Source organism: Peromyscus eremicus, chromosome 3, assembly GCF_949786415.1.
Source record: "Peromyscus eremicus chromosome 3, PerEre_H2_v1, whole genome shotgun sequence".
Taxonomy (NCBI): Eukaryota; Metazoa; Chordata; class Mammalia; order Rodentia; family Cricetidae; genus Peromyscus; species Peromyscus eremicus.
Window position 1 is genome coordinate 5537929 of NC_081418.1, and position 17852 is coordinate 5555780.

General features: G+C 39.9%; 1 protein-coding gene across 4 annotated transcripts in view; it reads left to right on the forward strand.

Moving 5' to 3' along the window:
- Gnai1 (G protein subunit alpha i1) overlaps window positions 1–17852 on the forward strand; it is a 77128-nt gene that overhangs the window by 42497 nt on the left and 16779 nt on the right. For 2 of the 4 annotated variants that reach the window (XM_059257247.1, XM_059257248.1), the window contains exons 2-3: window positions 6803–6845; window positions 6932–7073. In XM_059257247.1, the coding sequence (XP_059113230.1) occupies window positions 6803–6845; window positions 6932–7073 (185 nt within the window). Of the gene's footprint in view, window positions 1–5701; window positions 5741–6802; window positions 6846–6931; window positions 7074–17852 lie in introns of those variants that run through there. The other 2 variants (XM_059257250.1, XM_059257251.1) reach the window with 2 other exon arrangements.

The following is a 17852-nucleotide window of genomic DNA, read 5'->3' on the forward strand; positions in this document are numbered from 1 at the left end:
GTCCTCCATTCTTCTTCACCATAATTTTGAGGGTCACTGGAGTTGTGGTATTATCTGGCCTGGCAGTTCATTGGCTGAATTGTGTGGTGTGTTTGACAGAGATGCCAGGAATGAGCAGAATGCTGCATACAGTTCTCCTGAATTTTATCCTGTCTTTCTGGTCTTCCCTAGCAAGCATATTCACTTTTCTTTTAACCATACACTGTTCATTCACAGTTCTGGAAGCTGGAGCTCCAAGATTAAGGTGTCAGTAGGATCATTTTTTTTCTTCTTTTTTTGACATACAATATACATATATATTTTAGATAGATGTGAAGATGTATGCTTACAGTGTATAGTGTTATGCTTAGCATATATGTATATGTGTGGTTAAATCAATCTAATTAACATAGCCATTGCTGTACACTTACCATTATTGTTTATGGTGAGGATACTTAAGATACGCTGCCAACAGATTTCAAATATGCACATAAACATATGAACACTCACAGACCACACACACACACACACACACACACACACACACGGACATGCATGTCCTTATCATATTTTCTTGATCCACTTCAGTGAGATTCATAGAATAAATACCTTAGCTTTGTGACTAGTGCTGTAGTAAGCATTCATATAACTCATGGGCATGATGATTTACTTCTTCTATATTCATTCTTCATGGTTGTAGTAATGTGTTAGTTGTCTTAGATATGAATGCCTTGGTGAATAATTTTATATTAATTGAAGAAAGTGGATTCATTTGAGGTCTTAAGTTTTTGTGTTTACAGTCATTATGAAATTATTCTTCTATCTTAGAATATCAGGCACATTGTAAATATAATTTAAATATATTTGGAGCTCTTAGAGAAAAATAAAAAGTATAATAGATTATTGCTACTGTTGAGGAATTCCAATTGATAACAAAAATCACCCAGGCCAGAAACCCTCTTTATGTAGTAGAGAAATTACGTTCATTACTCAATAATCATTAAAGTGATAGTCAATGTGTATATTATAGAGTCTTCTGAGAGATTGTGTAGCAAAACTGAGTATGTGTGTTTGAGTTGAGCAGTAATGGCGTCCTCAGGGAGGAGAACTGGGCAGCCCTCCGCTCACATACAGCCCCTCCTAACTAAGTACAGTGACCCTCTGTGTTAGCGCACCAGCCTCTATCTAGAGGGGAGGTAACATTTGTCTTTGGGACAAAAAGAAGTTGGGCAGCTAGCTGCCTTCCCATTGAAACTGTGGGGTTGGGAGCACCATCTCCTCAAATGTTCACATTTTATAAGGGGGTGGGAGAAAGGGAGGAGAGGGAGAGAGGGAGAAAATGTGTGTGTGTTTCAAAGTGAGAAAAGTTCTTCTAATTGTACTTTTTTAAAAATAAGTTCCCTATGGAAAAGAAAGCAGGGCAATCTTTTCTCCTTGCATTTAGGAGGAGAAGCGACAGCCCCTGATGCTTCATTTAGGTCTGCCCTTGCATCCCCTGTGTTTTCCATTATCTTAATGAACAAAGGTCTCTATCTCCATCGCTTCATCACCTCAGCACTATGAAACAGAGCTTCGCTAAGTGCCGTGTGGCTGACTTGTATTCCACTTTAACTTAAACAGTAGTTTACGTTTATTCAAGGTAAAGAAAGTTGTTAAATTTGCTATAAACAGAAATTCCGTAGTAGTGCCTGGCATGCACTACGATGACCTGACAAGATCCCCATGTTACAGCTACTCAGCTGCTGCTGCTGGTGGCCTACAACCTGCAGCAGGGAAGTAAGCGTTGGAAAGGCGATCTTAAACGGAATTGGACAAACGACTTTCCAGTGCTGGGGCAGGCGTGTCCCTTGGCATGAAGCCCTTGGTTCCATAGCCAGAACAGCACTGGGGTTCCATCCCAGAAGCATAGAGTTAGGTGGTCCACGCTAATAAACTCAGCACTCGACAGGCGGAGGCAGGAGGATCGCAACTTTAAGGTCATCCTTAGCTACAAGTAGGTTGAAGACTCAGCCTTGACTATAGCTCTGTATCAAACACCAAAAATAAACAACACAAACAAATGTTTTCTGAAGTCAGGAGTGCTTTCTGATTTTATTTTAGATTTTTTTCCAGGATTAAAATTTTAACATTTCTGATAATTGCCCTTTAACAAGGTCAGGGGCAGAAACATACAAGGTTACCATTTTTCTAGTGATAAAGCCCATAATTATGTTCAAGGAATTTGGACCAAGTAGTTATTTGACCTGGGACTTCCTGTGTTTAAGTTTTCCTACTCATTGCCCTTCCTCACACTAGCCTTCCTCAGTGCACACTCTGTGGCCCCATGGCGCTTCCTACTGCAAGGCCTTCCTTCCCTCTGTGTCCTGGGGCTCCTCTTAGGCACTGTTGCTGTTCTAGCACCTGTTCTGCAGTTATTTTTCCGCTAAGCTCCACTTCACACCCCTGCTGGGCCTAGCATTGGCTCTCAGAGGTGCAGTGTGCTGCCAGTCATTTCCTCCTCAAGGAGACCCTGGGGAAGGGGGAGGGTTCCCCTCAATGCACCCACATTTAGCTTCACAGGCCCATCATGACCAATCATGTCTTCACATATCCTCTGTCTTCTGGGATTCACTGTCTCTCCTCCTCTCTTCTCAAGTCTCACATCACCATGACCAGTCACCTTGAGCTTCTGGGCCTTGTGACCAAAATGCTTCCACACTGTAAACTCTTCTGACGGACACGTTCTTCGTGAGCATTTCATGTCCCCCTTGAGGCTGCACTTGGTAGAGTCTGGGCGACTGTTTTTTCTTATCTAACTCAGGATTTCAGTGAAAATAGCCTCCTGGTGGAGTACTTCCAGGGGAAGCGGGCTTTTCTTTCTGTCGCTTTACAGGGTTTTGTTGTTTGATTTTTACGTTGCTTCCTGCTGACCTCTCAAACGCAACGGTTCTGACTGAAGTTTGCAGAGTACAACCTTTAAACTATTTCTTTGGTGATGTAAGGAGACAGAGTATCACTATTTGGAATGTTGAAACGTGCAAGAGCAAGGATTGATAATTTTTGTGCTAGGATTCTCTCAGTGTGGAAGTGAGGATTGAAAACTAATTACATACATTGCTGAGTTTTAAAAGATTTTTTTTTCAGGGTTTCTGCCTGTAGTTATCTCTTGTCCAGAGATTTCATCACCAGTGGAAAGAGTAGATAACCAGTTAATAAGATGGCTTCTACTTCAACCCTACACAGATGTCAGTAGGAGCAATGTGCTGAATGCTCCTTACAAAATAAGCCAAGCACCCCATGTCACCAATTATTTTAAGAGATTAAAATGTGAATTAGAATTTAAAGATAATCTTAACATCAAAAAAGTTTCCCTCCACTGTAAGGTTTGAAAGTTCTAGTTGGGTGATGGTGGCGCATGTCTGTAATCCCAGCACTTGGGAGTCAGAGGCAGGTGGATCTCCAAGTTGATGCAAGCCTGGTCTAAAGAGTGAGTTCCAGGATAGCCAAGGCTACACAGAGAAACCCTATCCTGAAAACACACACACACAAAAAAAAAAAAAAAAAAAAAGCAAAAGTTCTAATCTGTGCATACATAGTCAACTGAGAACAGTCTCATTCAATCCCCTGATTTTCTTCTTTGCAGGGATGTCAAACCTCACTGGCTTCTCTCACTTGAAGCTTTCTCTGGCCTTCAAATTGTCTTACTAACAGCACAGACTAGGGGAGCATTCGTCAAAGCTCTCTGTGCTTGTGGGATCACCCTGTGTCCCGATCCTAGATTTTGGCATGTTCTACCATAGCATGACACACTGCTCCCTGTACTTTCAGTATTCTAGAAATGCAGAAGTCTTTAGAGACTGCCTACCCTGTGCTACTCAGGGGACCCACCCCTGGTTTAGAGAAAAGTGTGGGCCATAATGCCTGCAATTGTGCCTTCACAGAGCCAAGTCACTGTTGTTGATAATAAATGATGGGTTGTTTGTCTTGGAATTGTTTTTTATGGGCAGATGCCATGAAAGATTCAAAGGCTGTCTGTAAGAAAGAATACCCCTATTGTTTATTCAGTGCCTGCTTTTCTATTTAATGTGAGGGTATCTTGTGAAATTTGCTTGAATATCAAACATTTAGTAAACCTTAGGCAGTTTCCTCCTGAGATGTTTCAGATAGGTCATTTAACTACAACTTGTTTTCAGATGCTGTGTGTGTGTGTGTGTGTGTGTGTGTGTGTGTGTGTGTGTGTCTATTTCCATGTTCTCTGTCTGTGGCTGCAGGAGGGAAAGACAAAGGCCATGCCTAAGTTTAGCATCTATGAGTTCTAAAATCTTAAATATACCTAAGAGCTTTTCTGCCTTCTGGTTGGCTGACTATGTGGTGACAGGTGCTGAGAATTCCTGTAGAATCAGACACAGGAAGGCAGCAAGTATCACATGTAGAACTCTGGGAGAGGCTGGCAGAGGAGACAAGTGTGGTGGGTGGTTGATAGAAGGTTGATAGAGGAAGCAGGACAACATCGTTGGGGGTGTGGAGACGGGAGATCAGTGTTTGAAGGATTGTAATGTGATTAGCTCTGGGCATTCTTGAGTCTGTGTTCTTCAGTAATGCTGAGCACAAAGCACTGTGGGAACACATCTAGGAAAACGGGAGAATGAGGCTCACAAAATACATGACCTAGGCTCTTTCTCAAAGAGGGACAAAGTTCCTCTGAATATGTGGTCTAAGAGGGCACAAATGGGTGGAGTTGTCAGATATTCCTGTGCCTTGTGCTCAAATGTTCTCAACAGACAAAACGGCTTCATTGGTCTAATGTGACATAGTAAGATCATCTACTGCTAAATGCAGTGAGAATGAAAGGGGACCCCATTTCCCTGGCAGTATTTATGTAGTAGTATGGCAGAAAGCTAGGGTGCAGCTCATGAGGAAAACTTTTGTAGGTAGCAAGCAGGGGGAGTTTGGAGAATGTCCTGAGTCTGTGACTTCTGTGAAAGGAAGATGGAAAAAGCACTGTGGAGCACACTGTCCGTGCCCAGCATTCATAAGTCACACTGGCCGGGTGCTAGGACTTAGCAGTGGTGATTGGCATGCAGTGCAGAGCTTTTGCTATTAACATTTTCTCTTTAAAATTTCTTCATGTAGCTCCTTTAATTTTTTCTTGATTTTTAAATTTTGTTTTATGTGTCTGAGTGTTTTGCCTGCATGTGTGTATATATGCACCGCGTGTGCCTGATACCAATAGAGGTCTGAAGACTGTGTCAAATCCCCTGGACCTGGAGTTATGGATGGTTATAAAGACACCATGTGGGTGCTAGGATACAGGGTCTTATGCAAAAGCAACAAGTTCTCTTAAATGCTGAGTCCCTGGAGGCTGTGGTTACCATGAATATGGATGTTCCTTCTCCTCCTCCCTCCCCTTCCTTCTCCTCTATCTCCCTCATCCATTATCTCCTTCCCCCTCCCCTTCCCCTTTCGTCCTCATTCTAGATGTATTTATTTTGTATGTGTGTGAATGTTCTGCCTGTATGTACGTGTACCATGTATGTGCTTGGCACCTGTGGATGTCAGAAAAGGGCATCAAATCTCCTGGCTTGTGTGTGCTGGAAATCAAACCTGGGAGTGCTCCTAAATGCTGAGCGATCTCTACAGCTCTCTGGATTTTTTTTTTCTTAATTTTTATTTTTATTTTATGAGTCTTTTGCCTGTATGTATGAATATGTACCACCTACATGTCTTGTGTCTGCAGGGTCAGGAAGAGGATGTTGAATCCCTGGAACTGGAATTGCAGGTGGTTGTGAGTTGTCCAGTGTGGGCACTGGGAACAAAACCTGAGTCCTCTACGAGATCAGCAAGTGCTTCTAACCACTGAGCCATCACTCCAGTCCCTCAAGTGGCTCCTTGATACTACTGTCCTTCTACTTCAGAGGAGCCAAAAGTTACTATTAAGATATTTGCCCAACGGTTAAAATATCTACCAATGTGGAACAAAACTATGAGTGAAACAATTTATAATACTTCAATTTTCAATCAGAGGTGGTTTACTTTATTTTCATATGTTTGGTTTTGTGAGATAGAGTCTCACTAGCCGCCTTGAAACTCACCCAGTAGCCAAGGTCACTTTCAACTTGTGTCAGTCTCCTGCCTCAGCCTCAGAAATGCTAGGGTTAAGCTGCGAGCTCTCATGCCCAGCCAAAGACTGAATTCTTTTAATGCTTAGAGAATATACAATAACAGAAACAATTTTTCAACTGAGTTTTTTGACATTGAAAGGAAGTAGTATGAAGTAATAGAAAAAGATTTAAATCTGAGAATTCTTATGTTTGGAAACAAAGTTCATTTTAAATTTTATTGTTTTATTATGGTTTAAGATGTGCAACATACTGTTAAGAGATCCATATATAGTAAAGTGATTACGATCATGAAAAAAATTAACATTCATCATTTCACAGTTACCCATTTTTCCTCCTGTGGTAAGAATAGCTCAAATCTACTTACCAAAATCCTAAATACAAGGCTGGGTATTGTTCAGTGGTAGAGCATTTACTTGTCTTGAATATGTGAGGCCCATGGTTTGATCCCCAGCACACAGAGAGAATGGGAAGGAGGAGGTCGAGAAGGAAGGAGGTTGGTCCTGAGACCACTTCCTACTGACTGTGATATGTGTGTGGTACCTTAGGTCTTTGTACTTCCTCATCCTCCTTAGTTGCTGCTTTGTATCTTGTTTTAATATAATACCAGATTCAATGTAAGTGACACAGAGTGTGGTTCACACGCATGCATGTGTGTGCGCACTGGGAGCTGGAGATACTTAAGTGCTAATACTAAATGAGAAAATTTTTATTTTCTCTTCTAGGTGCTGGTGAATCCGGAAAAAGTACGATTGTGAAGCAAATGAAGTGAGTAGATGGAAATATTAGTTATGTTTATGGCTGCGAGTGACTTCTGAAAAGGAAGTGTGCTTATTTTCCTCTCATCTCTTTAGAATTATCCACGAAGCTGGTTACTCAGAAGAGGAGTGTAAACAGTACAAGGCGGTGGTCTACAGTAACACCATCCAGTCCATCATCGCTATCATTAGGGCCATGGGGAGGTTGAAGATAGACTTCGGAGACTCTGCTCGGGCGGTAAGTCCATCAGTTTGTTGGAGCGGGTCTGAGGACTGTCTCATGGGATAGTGCTGTAGCTACATAACTGAGGCCAGATAGCTACTTGGACAAGAAGTCTAAAGGACAGAAGTGAGTCAGGAAGTAAGTGAAGGAAGAAAGAAATGCACAGGCATGTTCTCTCCACCTTGCTGCTATTTCTCTGAATTATCTGGACTGTTCAGAAATCACTGAAGTATTTTCTATATAACTGGTATATTAGAGTCATAGTAACTTTTTGTCAATCCTACAAAACACCTGGGCAAACCCACTCAAAGTGGGAACAACTTGATTTTGGCTCTAAGCGTCTAAGGTTGGCTGGCTCCATTGCTGTGGTCTTGAGGTAAGGCTTGAACATCATGCTGGAGAGTATGTGATAGAACAGTGGATCACATCACAGTAGGCAGGACAAAGAGACAGGAAGGGGCCAGGGACAAAATAGTACCTTCAAAGACAAAGCCCAGGGACCTGATTCCACCAGCCAGGCCCCCCTTCTATTTGCCTGTTCACCTCTAAATTTTTCAGCAGTTTAATCTGTTGATGATGTTATATCCACCCACCCCACCCCCAATCCAGATGTCTCTCAATAGCCCATTAGCCAGGGACCAAACATTTAGCACATGGACATTTGCAGCTCCTTTATACCCAAACATAACACTTAGATGCCTCTGTGCCCATGTGCTCATCTGCTGTTACCATAGTAAAATACCAGAGATGATTAGCTTAAAAGGATAAAAGGTTTATTTTGGCTTACGAGTTTAGATATCTCAGTAACACTTGGGCATCTGAGGCAGGAGGACTGCTGTAGACCAACCTGGACTACACAGGAAGTACTAGGTCAGCTAGGGCTTCCTAGTGAGAAGACAAAACAAAAACATTTCAGCACTGAAATGATCGGATTACTTGTTCTTGGGCCTAGACTAAAACAACAACTACTTGACCCTGAGTAATGAAATCGGTATGGGTTTGCTTATCTTTGGAGCAGGAAAATACTGGCTATTTAAAGACCTGAATCAGAGTTTCAGAGCTAAATGGGATTTCAGGAGACAAGCCAGTGCCTGGTAGAGAAGCTGGAAGGCAGGGGGTTACATGGCAGGACTGCCACAGGCCGTTAGTGCGGCAGGCTTAGTGTCGATCAAGGCTCTGGGCTGGACTCCTTCCTTTGACCCATAGCATGCTTTCCGTTTTGTGGAAACAGTCTGGTCCTTTCCCCAAGGTGCCTTCTTCTCCTTCTTTCTCTCCATGCCTTGTCTGTATATATTAGGGTTGTTACTTGCTTTTTGTTCATGTGTCACTGAAAGGAAATCCTGCCGTTTTTGCACCATGGATGAACCTCAACAATATTATGATATATGAAAAAGTACTGTCTGGCTTCACGTAGATGTGAAATCAAAAACCAATGTAATAGTCAAGTATCAAAGAGAAAATAGAACAATTATTAGCAGGGGTTTAGGGTAGAGTAGAAGAAAATAAAGGTGTGCAGCTGGAAGTCTGCAGAGTAGCAAATGTGTAGGACAACGAAATCTAGATAGGAAAGGTACAATTTTGGGACTGTGGTCAAGATCATTTTAAATAATGTATTTATCATTTATTCATTCAATACATTCAGGACACTTGTTAAAGGAATAAATGATAAACGCATACATTACAGAGTGAATGAATAGTAGATGAGACAAAATAGTCTAGATATAATCAACTCTTATTTAAGGAAAGAAAATTTAGAAGAATATTATGAATTATTAAAAATTATTTTGAAATGTTCTTGGAAATATCAGCAGCACCATTTTTTTAACCTCTGTTTAAAAGAACAGGGCAGATGGAATCCACACTGAGATTAAGGAGAAAAAGTAAACAGAAATCGTACTTTAGACCAATTCCAATTATGGTGATTGAAAACTTAGCAAATTCATTTTATATAAGTCAGTCATAGAGTCTCGTGCCTCTTATCCCAGCACTTGGGAGAACTGAGGCAGGAGGATTGTCCTGAGTTTGAACTCAGGGACCTACTAAGATACATAGTAAGTTCCAGGTCAACCTGGGCTACAAAGTGAAACCTCATCTCCCAATACCAAACCAAACCAAACAACAACCCACACTCACTCACTGCGAAGCAGACCCTACTGTGGCTGCAGGAGAAGTGCTTCAGAGCCTGTCCTGAGAGGTGGTCCAGGGGCACTGCAGCAGCTTTATGAGAAGCTCTTTGATTTTCATGTTTTCTCTGGAGGAATTCTTTTTGTTAAAACCTTCTTTATAAGATCCTTTGGCTTAGCCTTAAATGCACTGGTTTATGGTTAACTGCTCTTCAGAGGTTTGGAATCTGTGAGCATCCACTTTGCTCAGCTCTGTAGATGCACGCAGCCATGGTCCCTTTCTACTTACAGTCCATCATCTCTGCTGCCCTGAGCCTTCCTCAGTTACTGATTCACACAGAGGGTGTGTTCTCCCGTGGTCTCTTCCCCTTCTGCCTGTCCTGTATTTCAGGGCGCCTTGTATCTACATAGAATTTAAACCACTACAAGCCCCTTGCAATTACTCTTGGGAATATAAAGGTGAGTTAAGTAGGGCCTGCAAATAAGGAAGGCACACTTGAGCTGAGTATTGTAACCTGAGTAAGAAGTTTATAGGCAAAAGTGAAGAAAAGGCAGTCTACAACCAAGGAATAGCATATTTAAAGGCACTTTGAAAATTCCCTTTTCAGAAGTAGCAATTCCTGTGAGTGTTATAAGGTGAAAGAAAGTAGATATTTAATTCTGCTAAGGATAACAGATCTGCTTTACAAGCGAAGGCAGAGTGAATTATCTTTGGTAGCAAGCCTTTTTCACTATCTGCTTTCTGAGGGTCACACTGACTTAGACATACCAGCATTCTAAATGTGAACAGCTTACAAATGGGGAAGATTATCAGTTTAGCCTTTTTGTTTTTCTCTGACATTTATGGAAGATGAGAATGGTTTATTTTGTATTTTGTCTGTTTGTGTTTCCCTCGTGGATTCCTCTGAGTATTCTCATTTTTGTTAAATGTTTTTGCAGTGGTTTTCTTTGAATATTAGAGATATTTACTCTTTGTTGTAAATATTTTCTTATTACGGAAGTTTTTTGTTAGTTTCCTTGGTTGTTTTTGTTTGTTTTTTTGCAATTAATTCTAACATTCCTGTCTTTGTCCAGTTACTCTAATTACTGTTGTTCTTGCTGAACCAGGGTCATCAAACGTGTGGTAGAGCCAATGATGATCTTGAATTTGTGTGTCTGTGTGTGTGTGTGTGTGTGTGTGTGTGTGTGTGTGTGTTCCTGTGCATTTTGTGTGGAAAGCAGAGGTCCACATCATCTTTTGTCTTTCTCAATTGCTCGCCACCTTATTTTTTGGGACAGGGACTCACATTGAACTTGGAGTTCATTAACTCAGCCTGGTTGGCTAGCCAGGGCATTTCAGGAGTCTGCCATGTCTGGCTTCTTACCTGGGAGCTGGAGACCTGAGCTAGGCTTGTGTACAGTCACTTAAAGACTGGCCCAACTTCTCAACCTGAAAATTACAAGTTCTATAGTACTATGGTTTTTCTCTACTATGTCTATCCACCTATTTGTGGGTGTTTTCCATTAAATAGGATCTAAATATGTCATATAATTTGTCTCCTGCTTTATTGCCATTTATTAAGTAATCAATCCATTCCCCAATGACTTGGAAACACAACCTTTAACATGCAATTGGCTGTGCGTATAGACACTTTTTTCCTATGCTGATGTAGTTTTGTTTCTTTCACAGACCAGTCACCAATTATGTCACTCAGTGCCTCTAATCATGTTTAATTATATTGGAATCGGAAACAAAAGAACATCTACTGCATAGGATTTAAAGAAAGAAAAAAATCAATACTGATTGTTTATAACATGTCTTGGACATAACAGGCCTCAATAAATTATTGATTTTATTTTCTATAATTGTACTGTTATTGTTGACAGACTCACAGGGTGTTAGTTTATATTGCTTCACAGATGAATTGGCACCTAGTAGGTTTTGATTACACTCTTATACTTTTACCAAATATCAAGACCACTATGGATTTCTGTTCCAAATGGACTTGAGAAGTATTTTTCTTTAATTCTGTTGAAACTAAACAGACACTAAAAAACCCTGCTTGTTTTTGTTGGGATTATATCTTTTTAAACTAAAAAAATAATTAAAGTATAATTACATAATTTCACCTTTCCTCTCCCTCCTCCCTCTCTCCCTAATTCAGATACCTCTTTTTTAACCATTGTTGTTACATAGACACATAAATGAATAAATACATACATGCTGGGGCAAGAGGGCTGTCTCTGTGGGAGACTATCTCACCCTCTCTCAGCAGTTGGTTATTGCTTGGAGCTCTTCATCTGGGGGTGGGGCTCTGTGAGATTTCTCCCATCTACATTGAGATTATATCTTAATATGCACTTTGCTTGTTGAAAAGTGAGGGGGAAAGAAATAGACTTTCAGAAATTGTGACCAATATACGGTAATTTCTGCAGTTAGCAGATTTATACACAGTGTATACATTGGCAAGGTCAGGCATGTTCAGAATGGTATGGCCACAGCTCACACATTATCTATTTTGATTGAAAAAATAAAAATAATTGTTGGCAGATGTTTCTTTCCCACCAGCAGCTCCCAAATAAACACACAGAGGCTTAGTAATAATTATAAATGCTCAGCCAATAGCTCAGCCATGTTTCTGGCTAACTCTTATATTTTCAGGTAACCCATATTTATATCTATACTTTGCCAGATAGCTTGGTATCTTTTCTCAGTATGGCATGTCCATCTTTCTTTTTCTGCATCAGCTTGCTACACCATACTCTGCCTTTCTTCTTCTCAGCACCCTCCTAGTCTGGCTCTTCCGCTCAATCTCTTCCTACCCAGCTATAGGCCAGTCAGTTCTTTATTAACCAGTGAGAGTAATACATATTCACTGTATATAGAAGGATTATTCCACAGCAAATAATTCTCAAGGTTGATATAGTACAGTTCAATTTATGACTGCTGTCCCTTTAAGGCTTTCTCAGAGTGAGGGTGGTCCACCTATGGATACTAAAGTATTAATAATTTAGATTGTTGTGTGGTAGGAAGCATTATGTAGAACTGATAACACATACTAGGCCCTGGGTACTTTAGTTAGAACTGTGGGCTAGCCTACAATAACATGCACAGAATAAGGACAGCCAGAAAGCAGGTTTATATAGGTTCATGGTAATTGGCAGAGAATGTATTTACTAGGATAGCTTTAAAAATATGAAGTTATAATTTATATATTATTGGACTTTTATTTTTCTAGTAGGGTTAGATCTGAAATAAATTGAAAACAAACCCAAGCAAATAATTTCACTGTTTGGAAGCCACTTAAGATGCCTTATACTGTGAGGAACCTTGGAGCCTGCCTGAGGTCCACTTAAGCATGTTCCAGCCTCACTTGGCCCCTAGGAGGTGGTCCCTTTTCTCCTTGAATACATGTGTGGTTTGTTTTCGTCAGCTTGTTGGTTGCTTTATGTCTGTTTGCCTGATTTGCAAGATTGTTGTTGAGGAATGCTTAGCAGTTCGCCTTGACAGCGATCTGACTGTATATTTTTTCTTACTCTAGGCAGCCAAGGTTAAGGGAATTGCCTGGTTTGTGTAATGTGAGTTCTTCCCCTTGTATAGTCTCCACAGCCTGTCTTACTGTGTTTGTACTTCTGTTGTGGCTGTGCCCTGTGTTTTGCTTACCCATTGTTTGCTGGTTTGTAAGTACACATGAATTAGCCTTTGGTTCCCAAATGGTAATTTCTCATATTTTGTTTATTATTCTTCATTTCATTGTTGGGTATTTTTCATTATTAAAACTCCCTATATTATTGTTTCTATTATGTCTAATTTAGAACATCTTCACTCCATCAAAGATTTAACCAAACATGTATAGCTACTTTAAAGGTTCTGTATGAAAGTCAATTTCAGTATCTTTGTTTGTTCTTTAGTCCCTCTGAAACTTTCTGTTGGATGAATAGAATAAGCTGTATTTATGATTCCCTATTTATGACTTATTATCCATCAGCATGAATAAGGTGTATTTGTGCTTCCCTGTTTATAACTTATTATTCATCAGTATTTTTGGATAACTACATTCTTTCGTACTGATTTATCTTACCACCTTTATCATATAAGTTTATGTTAGTATTTTTATCTTCTTGGCATGCATTAAATTCAGACTGTTCTACATAGTGTAGGTTTTTAATAGCCAGTAATTTCTACTCTTTCTTCAAAATGTCCCTGAGGCATTTTTCCTTGCTGTGCCCGCTAGATGAGCATCTGAGGCATTTACAGTAGTATCCCACTTTATGTTAGAGGAAAATGGTGAGGAGCCCATGGTTTTATATTGTTTCCATCCTGAGAAATACCTATGCAAGTAGCTAAATGACATTAAAATTTGAAATGTAATGTCTGCTTCCAGCATAGGCTATTTTCTTGCCTCCCTTCACTTATAATTACCATGCATTTCTGTGTCTCTGTTGACTTTTGAACATGCACATGAAAAACATAAATGCCAGTATTTTTATTTTTTATTAATTTGAACATATATTTATTATCATAAACATGCATAAAAAATTTTGGTAATACATTTACCAGTAATTTCCTTTCTTGATACAATGAAGCTCAAGATTCCTCATAAATTCACTGAAATTTAGTAAAAAAATTTTACAATCTTAAATGAGTTAAAATTAACCTAGATTTGTTTAAAAATACTATTTAAAAGGGGGAAAGTAAAATGACTATCTTCTTGTCTCAAATCATTTTTTACTATTGATTTTAGAGAAAATCTGTTGCCGTCTCATGCTTCATAAAGCAACCCTTCATCATCTGAGGTTGGCATTGAGCCACAGTGTGGCCAACACACCAAAGGATTGATTGATTTATTTCCTGATCGTAGCTTTTACGAACTCTCTCTCTATATATATACATATATATATATATATCTATATATATGTATGTATGTATATATATGGTATATATATACACACATGTACATGTATATATATGTACATGTATAGCCGCATATCTATAGGAATGTAGTGGGTTACACAGAAGAGAAGCTATCATTGTATGTGATTTCCAGTATCAGTGGCAAATTTTATAGATGATTCAAGCATTGGGATAAGGGATGTCCATATGTCAGACCTGGCAGCAGAAAGTTATCCTTATAGCTTCAGTTCAGAGTTATCTCTGTTTTTGATCTAGTTTATCATATTGCTTTCCTTGTATTTTATAAGGCCTTTTGATGCTCTCTGTGCAAAGATTACTTTCATCTGGAATTTTGTCATCTGTGTCATGATTAGTCATCTAGCCATTGCTTTAAAAGCCTCCCCTGGGGTTTTCATAGTTTAGATTGCTTTGACTATTAAAGAGCGGTTTTGCTTTTGAATGAATCCTGATGTGTCTGGTCCTGAAAATGCAGAGTTTCTGCTCTGTGCCCCACAGGAAGTGTACTCTTTCTTGCCTTTGTGACCCTTCACATGTCAAAAACAACGATCCTGGTCCTTTGAAATCTTCCCCAGCTTGGGTAGAGACTTCTGAATCCTGTAAAGTCTGAGGTAGTTTTAGACAAAATGCACACCACAGCCAAGTGTCTAGCCTACCCCTGGGAAAGCCTGTGCTATCTGGCTTATGGCACACTGAAGTAAGTGGCTCCTTTCTGGGTTCCAAAGCGCAGTTATCAGCTTGGATTTACACTCTCAGGTCATATTTAACTGGCCTGCTTCCATGTCCATGTCCATTCTGTCTTTAAAAAGAAAAGTTAAGATTGTTTTATTTTTATGTATGTGAGCATTATATTCATAATCTGTGCACCACATGACGCTCACAGTGCTGTCTTGTATGTGGAGAGTGGTCTGGTTTGGAGTAGCCGGTAGGCTGGAAGTGGAACTAAGTCTAACTGAGCTGTGTGTCCAGCCCTTCTTTGCTTTTAACACCACAGCATGGCCCTGTAAGCTGCTTCCCTAACCACACTCCAGTCCCAGCTTCCGGGGTCACTGTCCCTTTATCTCTGACATTATGTGCTCCTGTGGATGTCTCTAAATGATTTTGAGTTTTGTTTTTATATACATTTTACAAAGACTGTTTTTCCAAATGGGATAAAAACAGTCATTATCCTACACAGTTTTAAGTTTTCTTGTTTTAAACAAGGAAGGACTTTTAGTTTTTAGACAATTATTTTATAATTTTAGACAATAAAGGCTTACTGGTTGCTCATTTACTGATTTATATGATGACTGGGTGACTGGATGTGGTCCTTGAGGCAAATTGCCTGGGGCCGTGTGACAGAAAAGGTTAGGTAGAAAGCTTTTTATAATGCTTTCTGCTCAAATTCATTACCTCAGTGCTCACCTGTGGCTGATGGCTAAATGTCCAGCCAGTGACAGTTTTTCCTGAGACAGGGTTCCCTGTAATTTAGACTGACTACACTCACTGGGTAGCCCAGGTTGTCCTAGTATTTGAGATGCTCCTATGTCAGCCTTCCGAGTACCAGGATTATAGCTGTACACCATCACACCATGCCAGGCTTCCAGTTACTGTAGGGGAACAAGCTCCTTGACATTTTGTGAAGAAGAGAGGTTTTAATGCTAATTTTACTGTGTAGTTTTGAAGTTTGTGATTTGATGTCATGGGATCTACAGGATAATAGTATAGTTACTACAGGAAAGTGAGTTAACATGTCCATCATCTCATTACTATAGTAAAGCAAGTTTAAAATGTACATTAAAACGGAGAACTAAAAAGTCAACTTCACGTAGTTTATCTGGTAGTTAAATGAGGTTTATTTCGGGGTAACTTACAACCAGTAAAGGGGTCGGTTACAGGACCTGGGAGAGGTGAGGTGTAGTCCAGCGTGGTTCTTTAGAGAACTCTGACTTGGTCTGCCATCCAGCATCACGAGGAGCCAAGAGAGCCGACCTTACACATCTTGGGTCTTAAGGGCTCCCATCTTGGCCAGGCCCAAGGGGCAGGCTTGTGTGGCAGTTACCTGTTGCCCCACTAGGGGCAGTGCTTCAAGGTCAAAGCTGGAACAGCTACCCACTACAGTCCATCATCTCACATCTTACATTTTTGAATGAGAAGAGTGGCTAAAATGAACTTAATTAATATAATTCCAATAAAATACAACTTTACGATTAGTTTAGGTGTTGGGCATTAGCTCCTTGCACTACCTAATTTCAACCTGCCTTTTGCTACTTATCCTTTGAACTACACTTCCTGTTTCCTCACCCACTTCACTAGTCCCAGGTGAGCACAGTTTAATTTTCTGTCTCTGCAAATTTGACCAACGTTTTCTTCTGACTTGGAGGATATGGTCTTAAGTCAAATGAGGCAGGTACAGAAAGAAAAGGATCACATGGTCTCACTGACGTGTGTGCAGTCTAAAAAAGGAAGAGACATTTGAATGCCTCGGGAAGAGCAGTTTATAAAGACAACGTCCAAAGTTCCTTCTGTGTTTCCTTTAGGGCATCTTCCTCGAAAGTATGAAAGAAAAGGCTCCGATCTGATGACCCAGACTGGAGGGTCTTGGTCTCTTCTGCCAAAACTTTACTAAAATTGATGAAAGATTGCATAATGTAATATATTTAAAAAACCTACTTAAGTATTTTTCTAAACAAAATTATGTTTTCTGTGGTTTGGTAAATAAAAATTGCAAGGTTTTTTTGTGTATAGGTTATTTCTAGAAGGTGGCCTTATTGCTTAATGGAACTAGGACAATAGTACCAAGAGTGGCTGCAGTCTGATGGGATGCTTTACTAAGGATGTGTGCGTGTTGCTGGCTTTCATGCATTTCTCTTGTGGTTTACTAAAGAGGGAAACATATGCTTGAATAATGTGTTCCCATGCTGAGAAACTTAATTAGTTTCCATGATGAGTTCCAGCTGAAAAGAAAATGTTTCATGAATTAGCAGTCAAATGAGTTTGTATCATCAGCCTGTCTGCTCCGTAAGCCTGTCTGCTCCGTAAGCCTGTCTTGAGACACTTCTCTTCCTCACCCTTCGTCACAGTTCTGTAAGACTCAACTGCAATGCATTCATCCCCCAGTAGTGGTGGGCAATTAGTTCAAGAACACTCAGCAAATGCCAAAATCTGAAGGTGATCAAATTTATTTATAAAATGGCTTTCAGGTTTGGTGGTCCCTCCTGTAATCTCAGCAGTTAGTCCTGAGGTAGGAGGATCACAGGCTCAAAGTTAGCCTGGACTGTGTAGTTAAAACCTATTTTAGAAAAGTCAAAAAGTGTATTAACACATAATCTTTAGAAATCCTACCTGTATGTTTTAAATTATTTCTAGATTACTGTTAATAATACCTGATCATATAGGGTAATAGATTTTTATACAAAATTGTACATAGAATAATGATAAGAATAAAAATATATAAAAACACTATACCTCTCCAGTACATGCAAACTTTTCAGATACCTTCAACCTGAAGATTGGAGAGCCCGCTGTAGTTCAGAAGGATGGTCCTTGGGAATAACAATGACTTATTCCTCTACTGTACAAAACCACACATCTCAAGCTAAAATTAACCTAAGTAAAGTAGTAACTTGTGACACCTAGGCTTTGTTTGGTTTTGTTTTTAAATTATTTCTACCTAGAGTCTCCACTGTGCTACCAGGGATGGTAATTACCCATCAGAGCTGAGAACATAAATATGCGTCTGGTCTTAGTAAAGATATGCTGAGCTACAACCCAAATGTTGAAGACTTGGTGTGAATAAGG